This window comes from Apodemus sylvaticus, chromosome 11 (assembly GCF_947179515.1).
Source record: "Apodemus sylvaticus chromosome 11, mApoSyl1.1, whole genome shotgun sequence".
Classification (NCBI taxonomy): domain Eukaryota; kingdom Metazoa; phylum Chordata; class Mammalia; order Rodentia; family Muridae; genus Apodemus; species Apodemus sylvaticus.
In genome coordinates, this window is record NC_067482.1 from 67,004,379 (window position 1) to 67,025,196 (window position 20,818).

Below are 20,818 nucleotides of genomic sequence, written 5' to 3' on the forward strand. Positions count from 1 at the left end.
CCTAAGAAATTATCTTGCCTGTTTCCTTCGTTAAATTAAAAAATTAAACCATAGAGAGATGAAGTGATTTGCCCAAAGCCACACGACAGATTCTTTCCATCAACACCAAAGTCAAATGATTTCAATGCCACCATCTTCAAGGACAGCTCCACCACGAGTGCCCAGTGCTCTTTTTATGAAAGGAAGGTGTATTGTTTCCCATGTGGCAGCATGGCTGACTGGCAGCTGGGCTCACTGTTGTTTCATTCCAAAATGGAAGGACAGTTTCTGCTGAACAGGTGTCACTTTTACACAGTTGTAAAGCCAAAAGACTCATAAATTGAACCATCGTAAGCAATCCACACAGTCCACACATGCTCCCGCTGACACACTCACCGCGGATTAATTCACTGTCATGCATTAGAGCTAGAAATGCTAGACAATAGGCTAGTGTTTGGGAGAGCATCAGTGAACTTCCTCAGGGTGTCTGTGAAGGCAGGAAAGCCAAGTGAGAGAATGCATGAATGAAGGGAGCACAGAGCAAGCCTTCCCAGCTCAGGGATCTCAGAGGCCACCTGGTCCATTCACTGATTTAAAAAGTAAGAAAAATAAATAAGTATCCATCAGTTCAGGAATACGTGCTGAGAGACTGACTGGGACCAAAGATTTATTTAGATATTAGGGTTTCACCACAAATGGTCAATTCCTCCTTCAGGGGCCATATCTGCTTTTAGTATGAAGTTTAATAAATTGTTTTGCGATAAATTCATCCAATATTTACTGACCATCTAGTATATGCTAGGGTTTTTGTATGTATTAGAAACATAGAATAGAATAAACAGAAATTTCTGTCTTCTTAGAATTTACATTTTAATAGAGAAGAGGGAAGCAATCAAGGACTTAAATAAATATATCACATGGTCCCAAGTAAAATAGGAAGCATCATGTAGATTAAGAAGTCGTAGAGTGTACAGCCATGCCCACTGGGTTTGACATTAGTTCCACCGGATAACTCTAAAACTCCCATCAAGATACATAATTTTTCTATATCATGTGCTGATAGTCATAGGGTCTACTTCACAGCAGTTTTTGTTAGAACTAAGTGAAGTATCTGAGAAGTACTTTATTAGGTACTAACAAAGTGATGTCTAACTAACTAGTGATGTCTGATCACTAAATAACAGCTTCTCCCCCACCCTCCAAATTTAAAGAAACCAAAGGCTTGTCCAGATATTAGGGTACTGTGAAATGGGTGAACTTCTTGGATTTAAAGAAATAAGGTTACAGTTAGCCTTTCCTCGGTGTTCTCAGGTCCAGTCCGCTCATGTTTGCATCAGCTAGCAGCACTTGTCCTGGCTTCTCCCAGGAAGATTTCACCTCATTTGATTTTATTGACAAGTAATTGTTAGTTTTCAGCAAAGAAATGAATTAAAATACAGAGCATGTGGAAAACAGGCCCACTGCCCTTCCATGACAACCACAATATTTTCAGCAGACTAGAAAAAGCTCCCAGGTCACTCCTCTTCCATGACCCAGGCCAGTGTCTTTCATGACTCAGAAAATTTCAATTTCCTTCATCGGGTTGGGCTGACTTCTCCTGTCTTTCTGGAAAATCAAGTGACACGTTGTCATTCAAAAGCATGATTTTCTGAAAATAACTGAGCATGTCACCCATGAATCTGATATGACCCTGGATACATTAAAAACTCAGTGATAGACCACAGCCTTATAACCAAGCACACAGTTCACACACATGCATATCCAGATGCCAGGCTTCAGGTCGGGCAACACCTTACACTAGCAAGACTAAGAACTTTATTTGGTTAAATAAGAAAAAGGAGAGTTTGGATTGTGTGTATCGGAGGGGTCTCCCATTCAGAGTGGTGAAGTGGCACAGTTCCAGGAAGTATGGCTTTTCTTGATACCAGAAGGCCACTAGTAACTGCGAATTTTGCACAAGCTCTTTTTCAAGCCCAGCACTGTTACTTGTGAAACTGTACATGTTACATGTATAACAGTACTGTTACATGGGAAAGAGGTGGCACTTTTGAGAAACCAAGTATCCGCAGATTCCCACAACTAATTAATGGGAAATTTATACCAAGCTCTGCCTTTAAGTTAAATAACCAACTGTTCCACTTGACTGAAAGTGCTCCCTAAATATGGGACTATCAGTGCTAAAATACTGAGAAAATTCGGACAAGTTGTCTTTAGCATAATGTTTTCTATCAGATTGCTCAAGTTGTGGCTTTCCGTGAGATAGTCTGATTTGAAACCCATGGTTTGAAACCTGCCGATTTTTCCAATTTATTTATTATTTATTTATTTATTTATTTACTTATTAATTCATTCACTTTACATTCCAGTTGCAGCTCCCTCTCTCCTCCCAGTACCATCCTACCACCTTCCCTCTTTCCCTCTCCCCTTCAGCGGTGACCCTCCCACACACACACACCATACCAACCCTCCCTGGTGTATCAAGTCACATCAGAACTAAGCACATTCTTTCCCACTGAGGTCAGACAAGGCAGCCTAGCTAGAGGAAGGAGATCTAAGGGCAGGCAACAGAGTCTGAGTCAAAAACAGACCCTATTCCAGTCATTAGTGGACCCACATGAAGACCAAGCTGAAAATCTGCTACATATGTGTGTGTGTGTGGAGGCGGGGGCGGGAAGGACTAGACCCATGCTCTGCATGCTCTCTGGCCAGTCTCTGTGAGCCCCCATGGACCCAGGTTAGAAGGCCTCACAGGTCTTCTTATGGTATCCTTGATCTAGCTCCCTCAGTCCTTCCCATGACTCTTCCAAGACTCCCCAAGCTCCACCTAATGTTTGTCTGTGGGTCTCTGTATCTGTTTCCATTAACTACTGGATGAAGCCTCTCAGTAGACAGTTTTTCTAGGTTCATGTCTGTAATCATAGCAGAGTATCATTACTAGTGTCAGAGGTTAGTTCTTAGGGTATATCTCAAGTCCGGCCAGTCACTGATTGGCCATTCTCTCACTCTGCTCCATCTTTATCCCTGCATATATTGTAGGCAGAGCAAAATTTATGTCAAAGGTTTTACAGGTGGGTTGGTATCCTGCTTCTTCCACTGGGGGGGTCCTGCCACTTTAGGTTCTATATTCTGCAATACTAGAAGTCTCAGTTAGGGTCACCCCTATATCTTCCCATGAGCCTCCCCAGTCACTGGTCTCTGACTTGTCTCAGAGATGCTCCCTCCCCGGATTTCCCTTCTCTCTCCCAGCCCTCTCACCTCCACCACCACACCCCGCTCTCCCTATGCCTGATCTCCACCTACATTCCCCCCACCCCTCTTCCATTCAGTTCTTTCCCTCCATTCACTTCCGATGTTTGTTTTATTTCCCCTTCTGAGTGAAATTCAAGCATCCTCCCATTCACACACCAGGCAGGGAAGAATCGATCTTTAACGTCTGGAATGGGTGCGTCAGCAAGATACTGTCCCTTGGGCCCTCCTTGTTACTTAACTTCTTTGGGTCTGTGGATTGTAGTGTGGTAAACTTTATGGCTAATAGCCACTTAAAAGTGAGTACATACCATGCTTGTCTTTCTGGGTTACCTCACTCATGATGGTATTTCCTAGTTCCATCCATTTTGTTGTGTCCCTGTTTTTAATAGCTGAGTAGTATTACATTGTGTAAATGAACTGCATATTCTTTATATATTCTTTAGTTGAGAGACATGAGCTGTTTCCAGTTTTTCGCTATTACAAATAAAGTTCCTGTGAACATAGTTGAACAAATGTCCTTGTGGAATGGTGGAGCATCTTTTGGGTGTATGTCCAGGAGTGGTATAGCAGGATCTGATTGATTTCTAAGGTGGTTTTACACGTTTTCACTCCCACTACAATGGAGGAGTGTTTGCCTTCTTCTACACCCTCTGTAGTATGTGCTCTCGCTTGAGTTTTTGATCCTAGCCATTCTGACGGGTGTAAGATGGAATCTGAGTCATTTTGATTTGCATTTCCTTGATGACTAAGGACCTTGAGCATTTCTTTAAGTACTTCACCACTAGAGTCCTCTACTGAGAATTCTTTATCTAGTTCTGTACCTTCTTTATATATTTTAGATATTAGCCCTCTGTTGGATGTAGGGTTGGTGAAAAACTTTTCTTATTCATTAGGCTGACATTTTGTCATATTGAAGGATGTCCTTTACCTAACAGAAGCTAATCAGTTTTATGAGGTCCCATTTACTAATTGTTGATCTTAGTGCCTGAGCTGAAACGTGAGAATTTCAAGATAGTTAAAAATGTGCTTTTCTTCTCAACCTGTCCCCTAACAACAGCCTGAAGCCCCAAGTCACAATGTGGTTCCTTTTTTTTTTTTTTTTTTTTTTTTTTTTTTTTTTTTTTGAGTATTCAGGAACTTCACTCACCAGGCAGGAAAGGACCAGTCTTTGACATTTGGAATGGGTGAGTCAGCAAGATACCATCTCTGCAGTGAATGCTGGGGAGAAGGAAGTGGAGAGGGGGATCTTCTCCAAAGACTTCAGCGTTATAGCTCTTGCAGAGGGCATTCAATGAAACAGCTCTCTTGGACAATATTCAGTGAAACAGTTTGTGTTCTTTATTCGGGGTGAACAAGGACTATTTAAACCTTGGATAGTGGGAAGGGGTTCTTCCTAGAAGTTTCACTGGCTGCAGCTTAAGGTTCTGGGGATACCTCATTTGCTTGAAAAGGTATTCCAAGAAACGGGACCTGTAATTTCTCCAAGGATTACATGACATTCCTTAGGTAGAGGGTTGGGGTCGGGCTCCCCAGGTAACATAGAGAAGTAGAAGCCTTGTTGGGAAAGGGAATCATCCGTTTGGTGACAATCCCAGGGGAGCTGTCTAGACATGGTAGACTTGACCTTTAAATATCAGGACCTTCCAGCATCACAAGAACACCAAACAGATTAAGGACCTGAACTTATTTTGCATGACTGGTCACTGCACTGAAGTCTCAGGAAAGGTGCCTATTCCTCATGAACCAGAGGAAGAGGGCAAATGAATTGGTCACTGATAGTCTGCGAATGGATATGAATAATCACAAGTATCCCTCTGCATACCCCAGGGCACTTGACTTCTTTGCTCATTGGCTGGATTATAGTAAAGTAATGGCATACCCTTCTCATGACTGAGAATTTTCTTCAGACTAAAGAAATCTATAATGATCACTTTAGTGGGGACATCCATGTAATGTATGGGTTTGATTTTGTGATTTTTTAAATGGGAAATAGTATCTTAGTTGTACATAATACCATTATACTGGCAAAACAACAAATCAATGTTCTTTTCTTTTGTTGAGATGTCATGTAGCTCTGATGGGCCCAAGATTTGCCATGTTGACCAGGCCAGCTTCAAACTCAGAGAGATCCTTCTGCTTCTGCCTCTCAAGTACTGGGACTAAATCCATACCCAGCCCAACTTGACTTTCCTTTGGCCAGTTTGTATACTGCAAGCTGTATACTATATACTTGGTCATCCCTGCAAGCTGGGTATAATCCAGAACTTTTAGTTAAAATCACACCGTATAGACTGAGAAATTACGGACTTATTCGTTGTAGAATATAGCCCTGGTTTTGATGTTTAAAGAACCTGAACCATGGTCAGGTTGTTGGTAATGCAGGGAAAGCAGAACACGAAGCCTGAAACAAGAGTGCAGTTGAATAAGAGTTTGGGGACCCACACTGACACCAAGGGGACATTTGAAATTCTACTGACACCAGTAGGAACATTGCTAAATATTACATTTCCATAGTTATCTAGAGTAGAGTTTGTGTGAGGCTTCTGAGCACTGTATCTATTTTCAGTTTAGAAATCAAGGCACTGCCATCCCGAGGTCACCATTTGCACCACTGAGTCCAGTGAAAACCACTTGGATTAATTGCTTGGTTTGGGAAGGCTTTCATTTTGTTCTGTCTTGGGAAGGAATCTCATGTAGTATAGGTTAGGCTTGAACTGTGTAGCTAATGGATGACCGGGAGCCCTTGCTTCCACTTCCTTCCTGAGTTTGACTTGTTGTTGCTTAAGAGGATTGCTGTTTGCTTGTGAGAAAAAAAACCAAACAAACAAACAAAAAACAATAAAATAAAAAACAACTCTCTTAAGAAATATTAAGATATCACTGAAGCAACCCTCCACAGTGTTCTCTGCTGCCCCCTACTGTCTCTCTTCTCCCTCTCACCCTTATTTTCCACACTGCAAGACAGAAGATGCTCTTGAACGTAATGACAATCAAAGCAGCCCTTTTCCAGTTCTTATGGCCAGCAATGTACATCATGTTCTGCTTAAGGAAGCCAAAGGCCAGAGAAGCTAAGTACGTTGGCCACGGTCACATAACACAGGGGGAATGGAATCCAAACCTGGCCTGATTTGACCAGTGAGTTTTATAGACAAGAGAGTGAGGTGTGCTGAGGGATGGCAATGGGAGTAAATGTTAGGGAAGTGAGATGATCAATCAAGGAAGAAGAAAATGTGGCAGGAGAGTCAGGGGAGGACCACCTGCTTCCCTTGGTTGTCACCACCGATCTCAGTTATACTTCTTGATGTTCAACAACAACAACAACAACAACAAAAAAAAAAAAAAAAAAAAAAAAAGAAGGGAGGATATTTCTCATTCTATCAAGGTGAGCTGCTGAACTGACCTTTAATGGCAGTGTGGTCAGCCACACTCTGGAGAGCAGGGAGGGACTGGGTTGGCAATACCAAGGCAGGCTACTAAATGTATTGGCTCAAAGAATGAAAATAACAGATCTCAAAGTCACAGGCATGAGTCTGAAGAGTTCCATCTTTGTCTTAATGAGAGGATTTGGAGGGGATCTCACTTGAGATGGAGCCAACTCTGTTCTCAGGTGGTAGCTGGGTATTTTTACTTTGGGTGGGGAAGTATTAGTCACTTAAATTGATTCAAAGCTAGCGAAAGGTTATAGGTCCTTCTGGTAGGTAAGAGAACCAGTCACTCACTCTTTTTTACTGCCACCTCACCCTTCAGGATCCCAAGGTTTCAGCTTCTAATTCAAGCTTGTCAGAACAAACACAACAGCCTTCTAAAAAGCCGGCATTGGTAGAGTTGTTGCAGCTGTTGAGCAGTTTTATAAGAATTTTACATTTTCTTTCTTCTTACAAAATGCTCAAAGCTATGCAACAAGCAGTGTTCTAGTTTCTGTTTTGTTGCTGTGATAAAATTCTCTGAGCTAAGACAACCTAGGGGAAAGAGATGTATATATTAGTTTATAACTTCAGGTTACAGTCCATCACTGAGGGAAGTCCAGGCAGGAGCTGAAGGCAGAAACCTGAAGGTCAGTTTGCTTGCTATTCCATACAGCATTACCTTCAACCAAGGAACTCACTTCATAGGCAAAAAAGTGTGGCAGGCAACACAGAGGACACTGCTTGCTAGCTCATAGACAGGCTTATGATAAGCTAGCTTTTTATGCAGTTTAGGACCACCTGGCTAGGGAATGGTGCTGCCCATAGTGGGTATGGACTCCTACGTCAATTATCAATCAAGACAGTCCCCACAGATAGGCCAATTCAATCTAGGAAACTTTCAACTAAGGCTGTCCTCTCTGTCATATGACTGAACGTTATGTGTATGCATATAGCACATGCTATAGGTGGTGTCAGTTGACAGTTTAAGCTGGCCATGACAGTACAAATTACTCCCATTTTAAAAAAGAAGGAACCAGAACCTGCTCTAAGCAGTTTTTATGTCAGAGCCTCACATCAGGCAGATATGTGCAATGAATTTGAGAATGATATAGCAAGCCAACATCAGGATCCTCCCAGCACCTGCCATCCACTTCTATAAATTCTATTCCAAAAAAATAGCCATGACTGGTCTAGCATGGAAGGATAGCCTGCTATCTAGAAGTTAATCAAAGACTCTTTTACCTTACCATCAGTGGAGTTCCTGGCGATGCTATTTTTGCCTGGGTGACTCCCAAACCTGTTTCTTGCCCTCCTAGAGAATCCATAAAATCCAAATAGCACTTAAAAAATGTATATGCACCCAAAGTTGCATTCTGTTATACAGTGGAGGTGGCTGATGGCGGCGCTGTCGTGTGGAGCGCCAGGTGCGGCAATTGAGAGGCTTCTGCTCTGTAGGTCTTCTCTTTGCATCAAGCCTCTAAGTGTTGTGTCACATTTGTGTCACTTAGCAAGAACCACGAATTTTGCTGTGTCACTGTATCACATCCTAAGAGGAGTACAGGTGAATTTTCTTCACAGAGAAGAGATATGTCATCGTGTGATTCTCAAGCCCAAGAATTCTTGTTTTTTAAACACTGAAACAAAGACACAGACTTTGCTTACGAACAAATACATTGCCCATTCCAGCATCGGGGCTTTAAAATGACAACTTCCTGAGCAGCTTGTCCCTGTGTGGACAAAGAGGGAGAAGTGTGAGAAGACTGTCTCAGGAGAAGCTAGGGCAGGGAAAGGGAAGAGGAAGCTAAGAAGAAAGGAAGAAGGGAGAAGGCATCTTAGGAGGTGGAGATCTGGCGTCAGACCCTGGGTAGGGGTGACCAGACTAGACATCACCAGGCCTCAGCTGGTTCACCTGGGTTTGCTCCACAGGAAGAAGTTGCAGCTTGATGAGGGGTCATTTGGAGGACCTTGTGGCTTGGCACATATGTAGAAATGGCGGCCCAGGTTGGGTCCTGATTTTTTCACAACCCGCATCACACATGGCTCCCTGTGTCCTCTGCAGAGAGGCATGGGTGAGGGCCCGCTCAGCACAGACTTCCAGAACGAGGCCCGGGCCTCCTTCTCAATTCTGACCTCAGAAACCTGGTCCTGCTTATCCGTCCCTGTGGCTATCATATCTCTTTCCAGAGGCGTTGGAGTTACAACAGTGCCCACCAGAGGGAGCTTAGGTAGTTCCACACCAGAAGTCTGGGAAAGGCTAACAGAAGGCTGAAAATAACCCAGCAGGGTTTTCTGGTGTCGTCTGGAACAACCTTGATATTTTTGAGGCCTGCATAAGTGCCCGTGTGCTTGTGCCTTTCTTTGTTTCTGTGGCTGGACCTGTTTGCTGGGCTGCGGGACTGACTGCTCCCACATAGGTTCTTGTTCACAAGGGACTAGGAAGCCAAGAATCTTGAGCTGGGTACCTGAAAACTCAGGGAGGAAACGGGTGCACAGAGCTGGGCACTGTTTCGCTGGCACACAGGACACATTCAAGACAGCTCCCACAGGGCAGTGGTCAGAGCCCATTACCTCAGGGAGCAGGAAGGCATCTTGGAAAGTGTCTGTAATTAGAGTCCTATCTCCTAGGACGTAGTCAAGTCGGGTACCATAATTGAGACTCCGAGCACCATGGATCGCTGACCAGCAGGTGAAGGCCCTTTCTTGTTTTGGATAGAAATAGCGGTAGCTATCCATGAAAGGCCCTATATGGGACCCAGCTTGGTATTCCGGGTTATTAAGCAAGCTATCCATCCACTTACGTCCCAGGTCTTCCTCAAAGCATTCCAGATTGCCAGCATCACAGTGGTCAATGGGACGGTGGGCTGTATTCATGTCCCCCAGGATTATCACGTGACTGCCAGCTGCCAGGAGAGCTTCGGCTCGGATCTGCAGGAGGCGATAGAAATGCATCTTAAAGGTCAGCCGCTCGGGGTTCCCAGGATCAGCATGTGGGCAGTAGACATTGATTAGGGTCAAAAGCTTCTCCTTCCCTTCCTGTGTATAGATCTTGTGCTGTGTAAGGACGGCCCGGCCCTCACTATCCAGAGCCCGGAGCTGCTCTTGGGTGAACTCGTTCATGTTTCCATAGCAACCGACATGCCCGTTCAGAGTGGCAAACTGACCACTCAGGCCTTCTTCAGCGGCCACTGGTGTAGCAGTGTCCTTACAGAAAGTAGCTACACCAGAATAGCCACTCCGGCTGCGGCTGAAGCTGAAATAGGAGTTATAGCCCTCAACAACAGCCAGCGGCTCCGGCAGCGTATCTCTGCTCACTTTGATCTCCTGGAGACAGACGACATCGGCATCCAGCTCCTTTAAAATGTGTCTCAAGGCTGTGGGACAGTTGCTGGGTACCTTGTGTCCCAGACCTTGCAGGGGTCTCCGGATTCCATTGATGTTCCAGCTTACCACGCGCAACATTGTGATAAACTGTACTGCTTCATGAAGGATGTGTAGGCACAGTGCCGGAAGTTAACAAAGCCCCATCTTCCTCGTGCATTGGTTCAGTTGTTTCATGACGCAAGCACTGGACCCCTCACAGGGCCTTCAAGTTCAGTTCTCTTTGGAGGGAGACAAACGGTGGAAACTGGGAGGGTGGTTCAGACCCCAAAGAGGAAGGAAAGCTGGATTGTACATGCTTGTAACCAATTACTCAGGAGGCTGAGGCAGGGGGTTGAGATGAGTTCAAGACCTACCTAGGGTACAGAGGAAGACTCTGTCCAAAATCTGGGGAAGAGTAAATGATGAGAGGGGGCATTTATGGCCCTTTTCTTCTGGCCACACACAGGATGGCCACATCACCTTTCTCCTCTATTCAAAAGTCTCCATGCATCAGATTAGTTACAACCTGGATTTCCAAAGACTGTATTACTCAAAAGCAAACTGATGTTTTTCCTGACATTTAACAGTCAGCCAAGCAGAGTCTTCCCAAGACACACAAGTTAGATCTTTGGTTGTGAATCCTGGGCTTTAATGGCTGAGTCATCTCTCCGGCCCTACACACAAGTTATAAACAGCAGGATTTGTTTTTAGGAAGAAACAAGCCACTGAGGAGGAAGTCTGTGTTACTGGTGCTGTCTTTTGTATCTGAGAACGTGCAGACTTGAGTTGGGCTGTTTCCAGGCAATGGAAGACCCACACAGAGAGTAACAGACAAAACTGAAGGGAAAATATGTATTTTCCTCAAATGTTTGTTAGTTTTGCTTGTCAGCTAAATATAATTGATGTAATTACTGTACATTGCCAGACACACACACACACACACACACACACACACACACTTTCAAGCATTCTGCCTACCATTTCAGAACTCTTTGAAACCGTGCTTCAAACATCATAAAGTCAAAAGTTATCACAATAGGAAATGGGTGAGCCCAAGGAAATTAGAAGAGGACATTAGGTCTGAGGTTATTTCTACACCGTTTGAGCAGCTATGGTGGAAGACAGTGTGGGGGGATGGGAGAAGCTTGTCAAGCAGAGCGGACTGTGGAGAGCAGGCACGGAAAGTCCATGACCAAGCAGCAACACAGCAGTCACATGACATGGAGTACGGACCGCCTATTGCACTCGTAGGTCATCAGGTGCTCAGGGCTGGAAACCGCAGCAGGGTCAATGGTACAGATGCTCAAAGTCACAACTACAGGGAGAAAAGGTTCGGGACAGTGTGCTACGGTGATAAGACAGCAGTTCTCAACCTGTGGGGTTTGATCTTTATGGGGGTCGCATGTCAGATACTCCACATACTAGATATTTGCAGTATAATCCATAACAGTAGCAAAGTTACAGTTATAATGTAGCAATGAAATAATTTTGTGGTTGGGGGTCACGGCAACATGATGTGTCATAAAAGGTCACAGCATTAGGAAGGATGAGAACCAGTGTCATAAAGGGAGATGGGGGCGGGGAAGAACTTCTAAGCCTCCTCTGTGGCCCCTTAGGGCCCTCTTCAGCATTCATGTGAAAACCTTGTGATTGACCTCCTCTGAGATCTCCACAGGGATCTCAAAACTTGACCTCAGAGCAGTGTCCCTGGCTGCCTCTTACAATTTGATTTCTACCTTGGACACATCATACAAGTTGATCTCTACTCTGTCCACTTCATCTTAGAAGGGGATAGGAAAGCCCAGTAGTTTCTGACGCAGCAGCCACCCCCACAAGATGTTACAGAGCAAGGACATTAGCAAATCCTGGTCTAGCAACCAGCCAGCATAGTAAGGGAGGAAGACTTGAGTAAAAGCTCCAGGCGGCAGGCTGGACCAGCAAGGATCTGGCTCTGAGGACATTTTGTAGGGGAAGCTACTTGAAAGCTGGGGCAAATCTGAATCCCCATCAGAACTGGGTTATCAAGCCAAGACTTAAATTCTCTATAAGGATGTATAAGTGGTCCAGATACCAGTGAGAGCTACCCACTGTTCGTACTGGGACCTCCGACACCTGTGACATCACATAGGCACAGTGTGACCTATAGGCCTGTTGCCAAGGCAACAGCCACCATGTACCCAGAGTTCACTAGGCACCTTTACCTGCGACCACATCACCATCCATATGAGTAGCGCCTCCCTCTTTTTCTTTCCCCTCTTTCTTTCCACCGCCACCTTTATCCCCGTTCCTCTACCCCATAAAACCCCACTTGGAACTGTTTGGCCAGGTGTGGTCTCTCTGCTGCAGCCCACTGCTGTGCATCTCCGCAGCACCGCACAGGCAGTCACCCACCAGACATAACACCCACTGTGTATCCACTGTGGCTATAGACAGAGAGGAATGGGTCTGGATGGATATTCTTGGTAGTCAACTTGACTACATCTGGAATTAATTGAAACCCAAAGTGCTGGGCACATCTGTGAGGGGATGATGATGATGATGATGATATCACAGAAGACCCACTTCTAATCTGGATCTTTGAGGTGGGAAGACCCACCTTTAATCTGGGCTACTCCGTCCATTGGCAGCCTATATAAAGAACATTGAAGAAGGAAGCTTGTTCTCTTTACTTGCAAGTCCATTTTTCCCCCACTGGCACGAGAGCCTACTTCTTTGGGATTCTGGCATATATTGAAGACAAGCTGAGCTATCCAGCCTCATGGAATGAACAACTACTGGATTCTTGGGCCTTCTGTTGATGGAGATATATATATATATATATATAATTCTCACTCCCCCATACAGGAACTGGGAAACCTATCTCTGCTTCTTTATTACTGAGAATCCTCCAGTGTACCACCTGCTAGCATTCTAAGCTCTGCCACACAGCTATATGGTATCAGCCAGGTATGTTCTACCCCACAATTACCTGGCAACAGCCAGGCAGGCCTGACCGACTCTAAGGGGCTGCTTGCTCCTCGCTCTCTTGTTCCTCTCTTGCTCCCTTGCTCTTCCCTTCCCCCTCTCCCCCCACTCCCATCCCTGCTTTCTCCATGTGCTCCTGGCCGGCTTCTATTCCTCTACTTCTCTGCTCTCTCTTTCTCTCGCTCTGCCTTTCTCTGCCTCTACTGCCCTCCCCATGCCCTTAATAAACTCTATTTTATACTACACCATCATGTACCTGGTCCCTCAGGGGGAAGAGATGCCGTGCCATGGGGCCCTCTGAGGCACCCCCTCCCCCACACCTCACCACATCTCCATAGAACATTCCCCTCCTCTACCTTTTTATAAACATATCATTGATGATGAAACCCGGGATTTAGAAACTCTACAGCCCTGCTACTAAATGGAGCATTCACACCGCCCCCATAGCCTAATCTTCAGAGAACTGGTAAGCCCCCTCCCTCACTTGCTAGAGTAAACATCTGCATAGTCCCAGGGGAGAGTTTTTGAGCTCAAAGCTACCCCGGTGCTGCCCTTGAGGATGGGAGACATTCAGTCTTTCACTGACCCTCATTCTAGGACTTTTTCCCTTGGATGAGATTTTCCTCTCTTTCTTGGAGACAGTTTCTTTTCTCACAGCTAAGAATCCCAGGCCCTGGATAACTTGTCAAGGATTTGTGACTGGTTACCAAATTTTATCATACACTCTAACACCATGAGGGGCACGGAGGAGGGGGAGAGAGAGGGAGAGATAGAGATAGACAGAGCAGGTTCATATGTGTGCATATGCTTAAGAAGGCTACAGGCTTCTGGTTTCGATCTGTACCTGGAGCTGATCCTGTGTGACAGAGCTCCTTATCCAAATACCACTAGGAGAAAGCTGGTCTCCCAGGAGTGTAGACATGCCTGAGAGCACAGTTAAGACCACCGTTTCTGCTCTGAGGGACTCGTCTGGAACCCTAGGGACACCAGAACCAAGGAGCAGCCTGGGACAGGATCCTTACAGTTTCCATCTGTACCAGGAGCTGATCCTGTGCCACAGGGAGAGATACCATCGGGAGAGGGCTGGTCTCCCAGGAGTGCCAACACAACTGTGAGCACAGATAAGACCACCACTTCTGCTCAAAGTCCTGGCCCAGGAGGGACCCACCAAGAGCCATCAGGACACAGGAACCAAGAAACAGCCAGGAACTGCTTCCAGTTTCTGTCTGCACCCCAGAGCTGACCCTGTACCACAGCTATCCATACCCAAATTCCTCCCGGAGGAGAGAACTGATCTCCCAGGAGTTTTGACACACAAGCTTGCAGGAGGAACAAGCCAAAGTCAGAGACAGCAAGACCAGCTAACACCAGAGATAACCAACTAGAGGCAAGGGCAAGAACATAAGCAACAGAAACCAAGGCAACTTGGAATCATCAGAACCCAGTTCTACCACCACAGTGAACCCTGGATACCCCTACACACCAGAAAAACAAGACTGATTCAAAATAACATCTCATGATGATAGAGGGTGTTAAGAAGGACATAAATAACTCCCTTAAAAAAATACAGTAGAACACAGGTATACAGGGAGAAGCCCTTAAAGAGGAAATACAAAAATCCCTTAAAGAATACAGGAAAATACAACCAAACAGACGAAAGAATTGAACAAAACCATCCAGGCTCTAAAAATGGAAATAGAAACAATAAAGAAATCAGAAAGGGAGACAACTTGGAGATCAAAAACCTAGGAAAGAGATCAGGAGTCATAGATGCAAGCCTCACCAACAGAATACAAGAGATAGAAGAATCTTAGGTGCAGAAGATACCATAGAAAACATTGAAATAGTCAAGGAAAATACAAAATGCAAAAAGTTCCTAACCCAAAAAATGCAGCAAATCCAGGACACAATGAGAAGACCAAACCTAAGGATAAAAGGTAGAGAAGAGAGTGAAGCTTTCCAACTTAAAGGACCAATAAATATCTTCAACAAAATTATAGAAGAAAACTTCCCTAATCTCAAGAAAGAAATGCTCATAAACATACAAGAGACCTCCAAATAGATTGGACCAGAGCAGAAATTCCTCCCATCACATAATAGTCAAAACACCAAATCCACTAAACAAAGAAAATATTAAAAGCAGTAAGGGAAAAAGATCAAGAAAACATATAAAGACAGACCTATCAGAATTACACGAGACTTCTCACCAGAGACTCTAAAAGCCAGAAGATCCTGGGCAGATTTCATACAGACCCTAAAAGAATACAAATGCCAGCCCAGGCTACTATACCCAGCAAAATTCTCAATTACCATAGATGGAGTAACCAAAATATTCCATGACAAAAACAAATTTACACAATATCTTTTCACAAATCCAGCACTACAAGGGATAATAGATGGAAAACACCAACACAAGGAGGGAAACTACACCCTAGAAAAAGCAAGAAAGTAATCTTTCAATAAACCCAAAAGAAGATACCCACACAAACATAAAAATAACATCAAAAAACAACAGGAAGAAACAATCACTATTCCTTAATATCTCTTAACATCAATGGACTCAATTCCCCAATAAAAAGACACAGAGTAACAGGCTGAATAGGTAAACAGGACCCAGCATTTTGTTGCATCTAGGAAACGCACCTCAGTGTTAAAGACAGTCACTACCTCAGGGTAAAAGGCTGGAAAACAGTTTTCCAAGAAAATGGTCCCAGGAAACAAGCTGGAGTAGCCATTCTAATAGCCAATAAAATAGACTTTCAACCAAAAGTCATAAAAAAGACAGGGAAGGACACTTCATACTCATCAAAGGAATAAGTCTACCAAGAAGAACTCTCAATTCCGAACATCTGTGCTCCAAATGCAAGGGCACCCACATTCATAAAAGAAACTTTACTAAAGCTCAAAGCATACATTGTACCTCACAATAATAGTGGGAGAAGAATTCAACACCTCTCTCTCATCAATGAACAGATCATGGAAACACAATTTAATCAAAGACACATTGAAAATAACAGAAGTTATAGACCAAATGGATTTAACATATCTATAAAACATTTCATCCTAAAACAAAAGCATATACCTTCTCAGCACCGTATGGTACCTTCTCCAAAATTGACCATGTAATCGGTCACAAAATAGGTCTCAACAGATACAAGAAGATTGAAATAATCCCATGCATCTAATCAGAGCACCACAGACTGAGGCTGGTCTTCAATAGCAATAGCAATAAAAACAACAGAAAACTACAGATACATGGAAGCTGAACAACACCCTACTTATACAATGATAACTTGGTCAAGGAAGAAAGAAAGAAATTAAAGATTTTTTTAGAATTTAATGAAAATGAAGGCAGAACATACCCAAATTTATGGGACACAATGAAAGCACTGGTAAGAGGAAAACTCAGCCCTGAGTGCCTCCAACAAAAAGCTGGATAGAGCATACACTAGCAGCTTAACAGCACACCTGAAAGCTCTAGAACAAAAAGAAGCAAATATACCCAAGAGGAAGAGATGGAAAGAAATAATCAAACTCAGGGCTGAAATCAACCAAGTAGAAACAAAGAGAACTATACAAAGAATCAACAAACCGGGAGCTGGTTCTTTGAGAAAACCAACAAGATAGATGAATCCTTAGCCAGACTAATCAGAGGGCACAGAGCCAGTATCCAAATTAACAAAATCAGAAATGAAGAGAGATATAACAGAAACGGAGAAAATTCAAAAAAAAATCATCAAGTCCTACTACAAAAGCCTATATTCAACAAAACTAAAAAAATCTGGATAAAATGGACCATTTTCTAGACAGATACCAAATACCTAAGTTAAATCAAGATCAGATAAACCATCTAAAGAGTCCCCTAACCCCTAAAGAAATAGAAGCAGTCATTAAAAGTCTCCCAACCACAAAAGCCCAGGACCAGATGGGTTTAGTGCAGAATTTGACCAGGTCTTCAAAGAAGAGATAATACCAATATTCTTCAGACTTCCACAAAATGGAAACAGAAGGAACACTACTCAGTTCTTCATTCTATGAAGCCACAGTTACACTGCCTATTCTTCCTTGGAAATGGAACAGTTTTTGTCTAATCAGGAACTTGTCACAATTTCCTTTCATAAAGGATTTTAGAAGAGATTTTTTTCGACTTCTATCATGTTTAATGTTCCAAATAGATTTTTTATTAGATATTTTCTTTATTTACATTTCAAATGTTATCCCCTTTGCTGGTTTCCCTTCCGAAAACACCCTACCCCATCTCCCATTCCCCCTGCTCACTAACCCACCCACTCCTGCTTCCCTGTCCTGGCATTCCCCTATACTGGGGCATCCAGCCTTCTCAGAGCCAAGGGTCTCTCCTCCCTTTGATATCCAACAAGGCCTTTCTCTGCCACATATGCAGCTGGAGCCATGGGTCCCTCCATGTGTACTCTTTAGTTGATAGTTCAGTCCCTGGGAGCTGTGGGGGTACTGGTTAGTTCATAACATTGTTCCTCCTATGGGGCTGCAAGCTCCTTCAGCTCCTTGGGTTCTTTCTCTAGCTCCTCCATTGGAGACCTTGTGCTCAGTCCAATGGTTGGCTGGGAGCACCCACCTCTGTATTTGTCAGGTACTGGTAGAGCCTCTCAGGAGACAGCCATATCAGGCTCCTGTCAGCAAGCATTTGTTGACATGCTTAATAATGTCTGGGTTTGGTGACAGTATATGGGGTGGATCCTCAGGTGGGGCAGTCTCTGGATGGCCTTTCCTTTAGTCTCTGCTCCACACTTTGTCTATGTATCTCTTCCCATGGTCTTTTGTTCCCCTTTCTAAGAAGGGCCAAAGTTTCCACACTTTGGTCTTCATTCTTCTTGAGCTTCGTTTGGTCTGTGAATTGTATCTTGGGAATTTCAGGGTTGTTTTGATTTGCATTTCCCTGATGACTAAGGATGTTGAATATTTCTTTAGGTGCTTCGTTTCAAATAGATTTAAAAAAAAACTGGTTGAGTGTATATTACTTTTAGCTTCAGAAGATATCATGTAAATGAGGCATTTAACCATTATAAATTATTTTGATGACTTAAAAATGTCAATACTGAGTTGTATATTTTAAAATAAATTTTATTAGTCTAATAACAATAGAAATTTATAAAAAAGGCTACAGAACATACTCAGCTGTCACTTGTTAGATACCTTCTACCTTCATATCTTTACTTTTAGTTTTACTGTTTTTTAGTTTTACTGCTGTGAGGAGATACCAAGACCAAGGCAAAAAGAACAACATTTAATTGGGACTGTCTTACAGGTTCAGAGGTTCAGTCCATTATCATCAAGGTGGGAACATGGCAGCATCCAGGCAGGCATGGTGCAGGCATTGCTGAGAGTTTTATATCTTCATCTGAAGGCTGCTAGTGGAATGCTAGCTTCCAGACAGCTATAGTGAGGGTCTTAAGGCCATGCCCACAGTGACACACCTACTCCAACAAGGCCACACCTTCTAATCCTGCCACTCCCTGGGCAGAGCATATATAACCCATCACATTAACTAACCAGTAAAGGCATACAGAAATTCAGTGTTAGAGCGAAAACAGGGCTCAGGGGGAAACCTAGAGTCCTAAAATACATGTGTAGAAAACAGTGGTCTAAGCATTTGCCTCAAAAAGCTGAACGAAGACATTTCAAATAGCTAGGAGAAATTTCTGTTTCTAAAAATAAAGGCAAAAGCTCGATTAAATAAATAAATGAGGAAAACTAAAGATTGGAGCTTTGAAAAGGACAACAGCAGCAACAACAACAACAACAAAATAACAGAATTAGTGATTCCTAGCAAGACTGATCTAAGAAAGGAGGAGAGAAAAACATAAATTGCTAATATCAGCAACAGATATATGTTAACCCCTAACTACCTATAAAAGGCACCAAGAATGAGGCAGAAGAGAAAGAGGGTGCAAGTAATTAATTTTGAGGTCTCCCATAAAGATCACATTTCAGATTCTATTATATCCAATTTAATACAATACCATTTGCTGGATGAAAACACAGGCTATTATCACGTTGGCAATAAAAGCTCAGAAAAGAAAAAAAACTATCATATGTTGTGGACTTTGACAGAACTGATTCAATTCCAGATGTAACTATGATCCTAAGAATGTGACTCTAGGAAAATCAATTATCTCTCTAAACTCATTTTCTCCTGTTTTTTTTTTTTTAAAGGGAAAATAATGTTCAATGTTATCCATTTTGGATATGTAAGGACCATTTTGGATTAAAGCACAGGGCATGTGGGTCGTTCCCACAGAGCACCTTCCCTATAATGACCCTATGATCTCAGGTTTACCATGTGAATATGTGTGGGAAGAATAAAATAACATAAAAATTAAGGTCATTCATTTTGATAAACTTGACATTTGATTTTCTTTGTCCAGTGGGAAGTTTGATTGGACATTTTTCAATAAAAATGATGTTACGATTTAGCTTAGTGGTACATAGGCTTATCCACCATGTGTGAAAGTTCTCAGTTTTGATTCTCAGAGAGAGAGAGAGAGAGAGAGAGAGAGAGAGGGAGGGAGAGAGAGAGAGAGAGAGAGAGAGAATTAAAAGAGAGTTAAAAAAGGATGCTAACAATATATAAATATAAAATCATCACATGAGAAAGTTAGACTGAAATAACAATATAGAAGTTTAACTCTGGTTTATGGAGTAATTTCTCTTCAAGATAGGTAGTACACAGTAAGCACTAAGTTGATCTTGTCGTTTTGTCATAATGTATTGGGAAGTTCTTCCATGTCTGGTGTTCACATTGTAGTAGAGGCCTCTCCCTGACAGCTCAGCTTTCCACCAGTGTTGCTTCTGAGCCCCTCCATCTCAATCCATGCTACGGCAACCTAAGATCCAAATCCTTCACATATTAAGTCTACAGGATGAATGCTCAGGATTCTTTACACACTGAAGAAACCTGGCAGGCCTGTGGGAGAGAAGCAAGAAAGGAAGTCATGGGCGGGATGAGGACTGGCAAGATGGGTCATGGGGTGAAGGTGCTCACTGCCATGCCATGCCAAACCTGAGAGTTTGACCACATGAAAGCTATGGTATGTGCACACATGTGCACATACATTCACATATAGTAAATATATAAATAAGTATATCAATCAATCAATCAATCAATAAGACAAAAAAATTTAAGAGGAAAGAGACCAGATGCTGTAACTATGGTCCAACTTATCAATGAAAGAGGACCCTCCGTGGCAACCAAAGATTAATTAACCCTGAACTCATCCACACGTCTGAGCTTAGAGACAACAGCAAGAAAGGCCTAATCCAGGAAGGAGTAAATGACTTGAAAGCATGTCCCAAGTTAGTTGCTGTTCACTTGTAAGACCATAGAAATAACTACCAAGGAGGGTGTACAGCCGTAGTATGTGGAGGTCAAAACAAACCGCTGCCTCAAATATGTCACAAGCATAGACAGCTGATGACCAGAAGACAGCAGAGATGGCCACTGGGACCACACAGTTCCTTCCCAAGGATTCTTTTCTCAGATCAGAAGCTTCCTGGTGACTTCTGGGTGAAAGCATTTGACAGCAAAGAACTCAGGGACCTTTCTCAAGAGGTTGGGACGCTACTCAAGAGGTTGAGAGGACCATGCTCCCTCTACACAAAGCAAGCTCTAGATAAGTATCTAACTCATAAATCAAAAAGACTGCCATTTTCATAAACGTGAGCAAACAAAACTACAGGGTCTATGTTCTTCAACCTTCTCCTAGACTTCCTGTGCTTCTTTTTCATGCAAAATCACTTTGAGTGACTTAGCCTAGTCAGCTGCCTAGAGAGTTTCTCTTATAGTTGATCGTTTCTTCTGCTTTTGGATTTAACTTCAGCAT

General features: G+C 43.2%; 2 protein-coding genes across 2 annotated transcripts in view; both read right to left on the reverse strand.

Moving 5' to 3' along the window:
• Window positions 1-4,396: 4,396 nt before the first annotated feature.
• LOC127696529 (DNA-(apurinic or apyrimidinic site) endonuclease 2-like) lies at window positions 4,397-10,432 on the reverse strand. Its single transcript, XM_052199336.1, has one exon. The coding sequence runs from the start codon at window positions 10,092-10,094 to the stop codon at window positions 8,541-8,543; it is 1,554 nt and encodes a 517-aa protein (XP_052055296.1). The 5' UTR covers window positions 10,095-10,432; the 3' UTR covers window positions 4,397-8,540.
• A 9,072-nt stretch (window positions 10,433-19,504) lies between these two features.
• The window catches only part of Cd38 (CD38 molecule), a 39,973-nt gene continuing 38,659 nt past the window's right edge, over window positions 19,505-20,818 (reverse strand). The window contains exon 8 of the mRNA XM_052198518.1: window positions 19,505-19,902. Coding sequence (XP_052054478.1) covers window positions 19,839-19,902 — 64 coding nt within the window. The 3' untranslated portion in view covers window positions 19,505-19,838. The remainder of the gene's footprint in view (window positions 19,903-20,818) is intronic.

What these genes read in the sequence shown, in the direction of transcription:
- LOC127696529 (XM_052199336.1), bottom strand. Translation starts at nt 10,094, where the DNA reads ATGTTGCGCGTGGTAAGCTGGAACATCAATGGAATCCGGAGACCCCTG.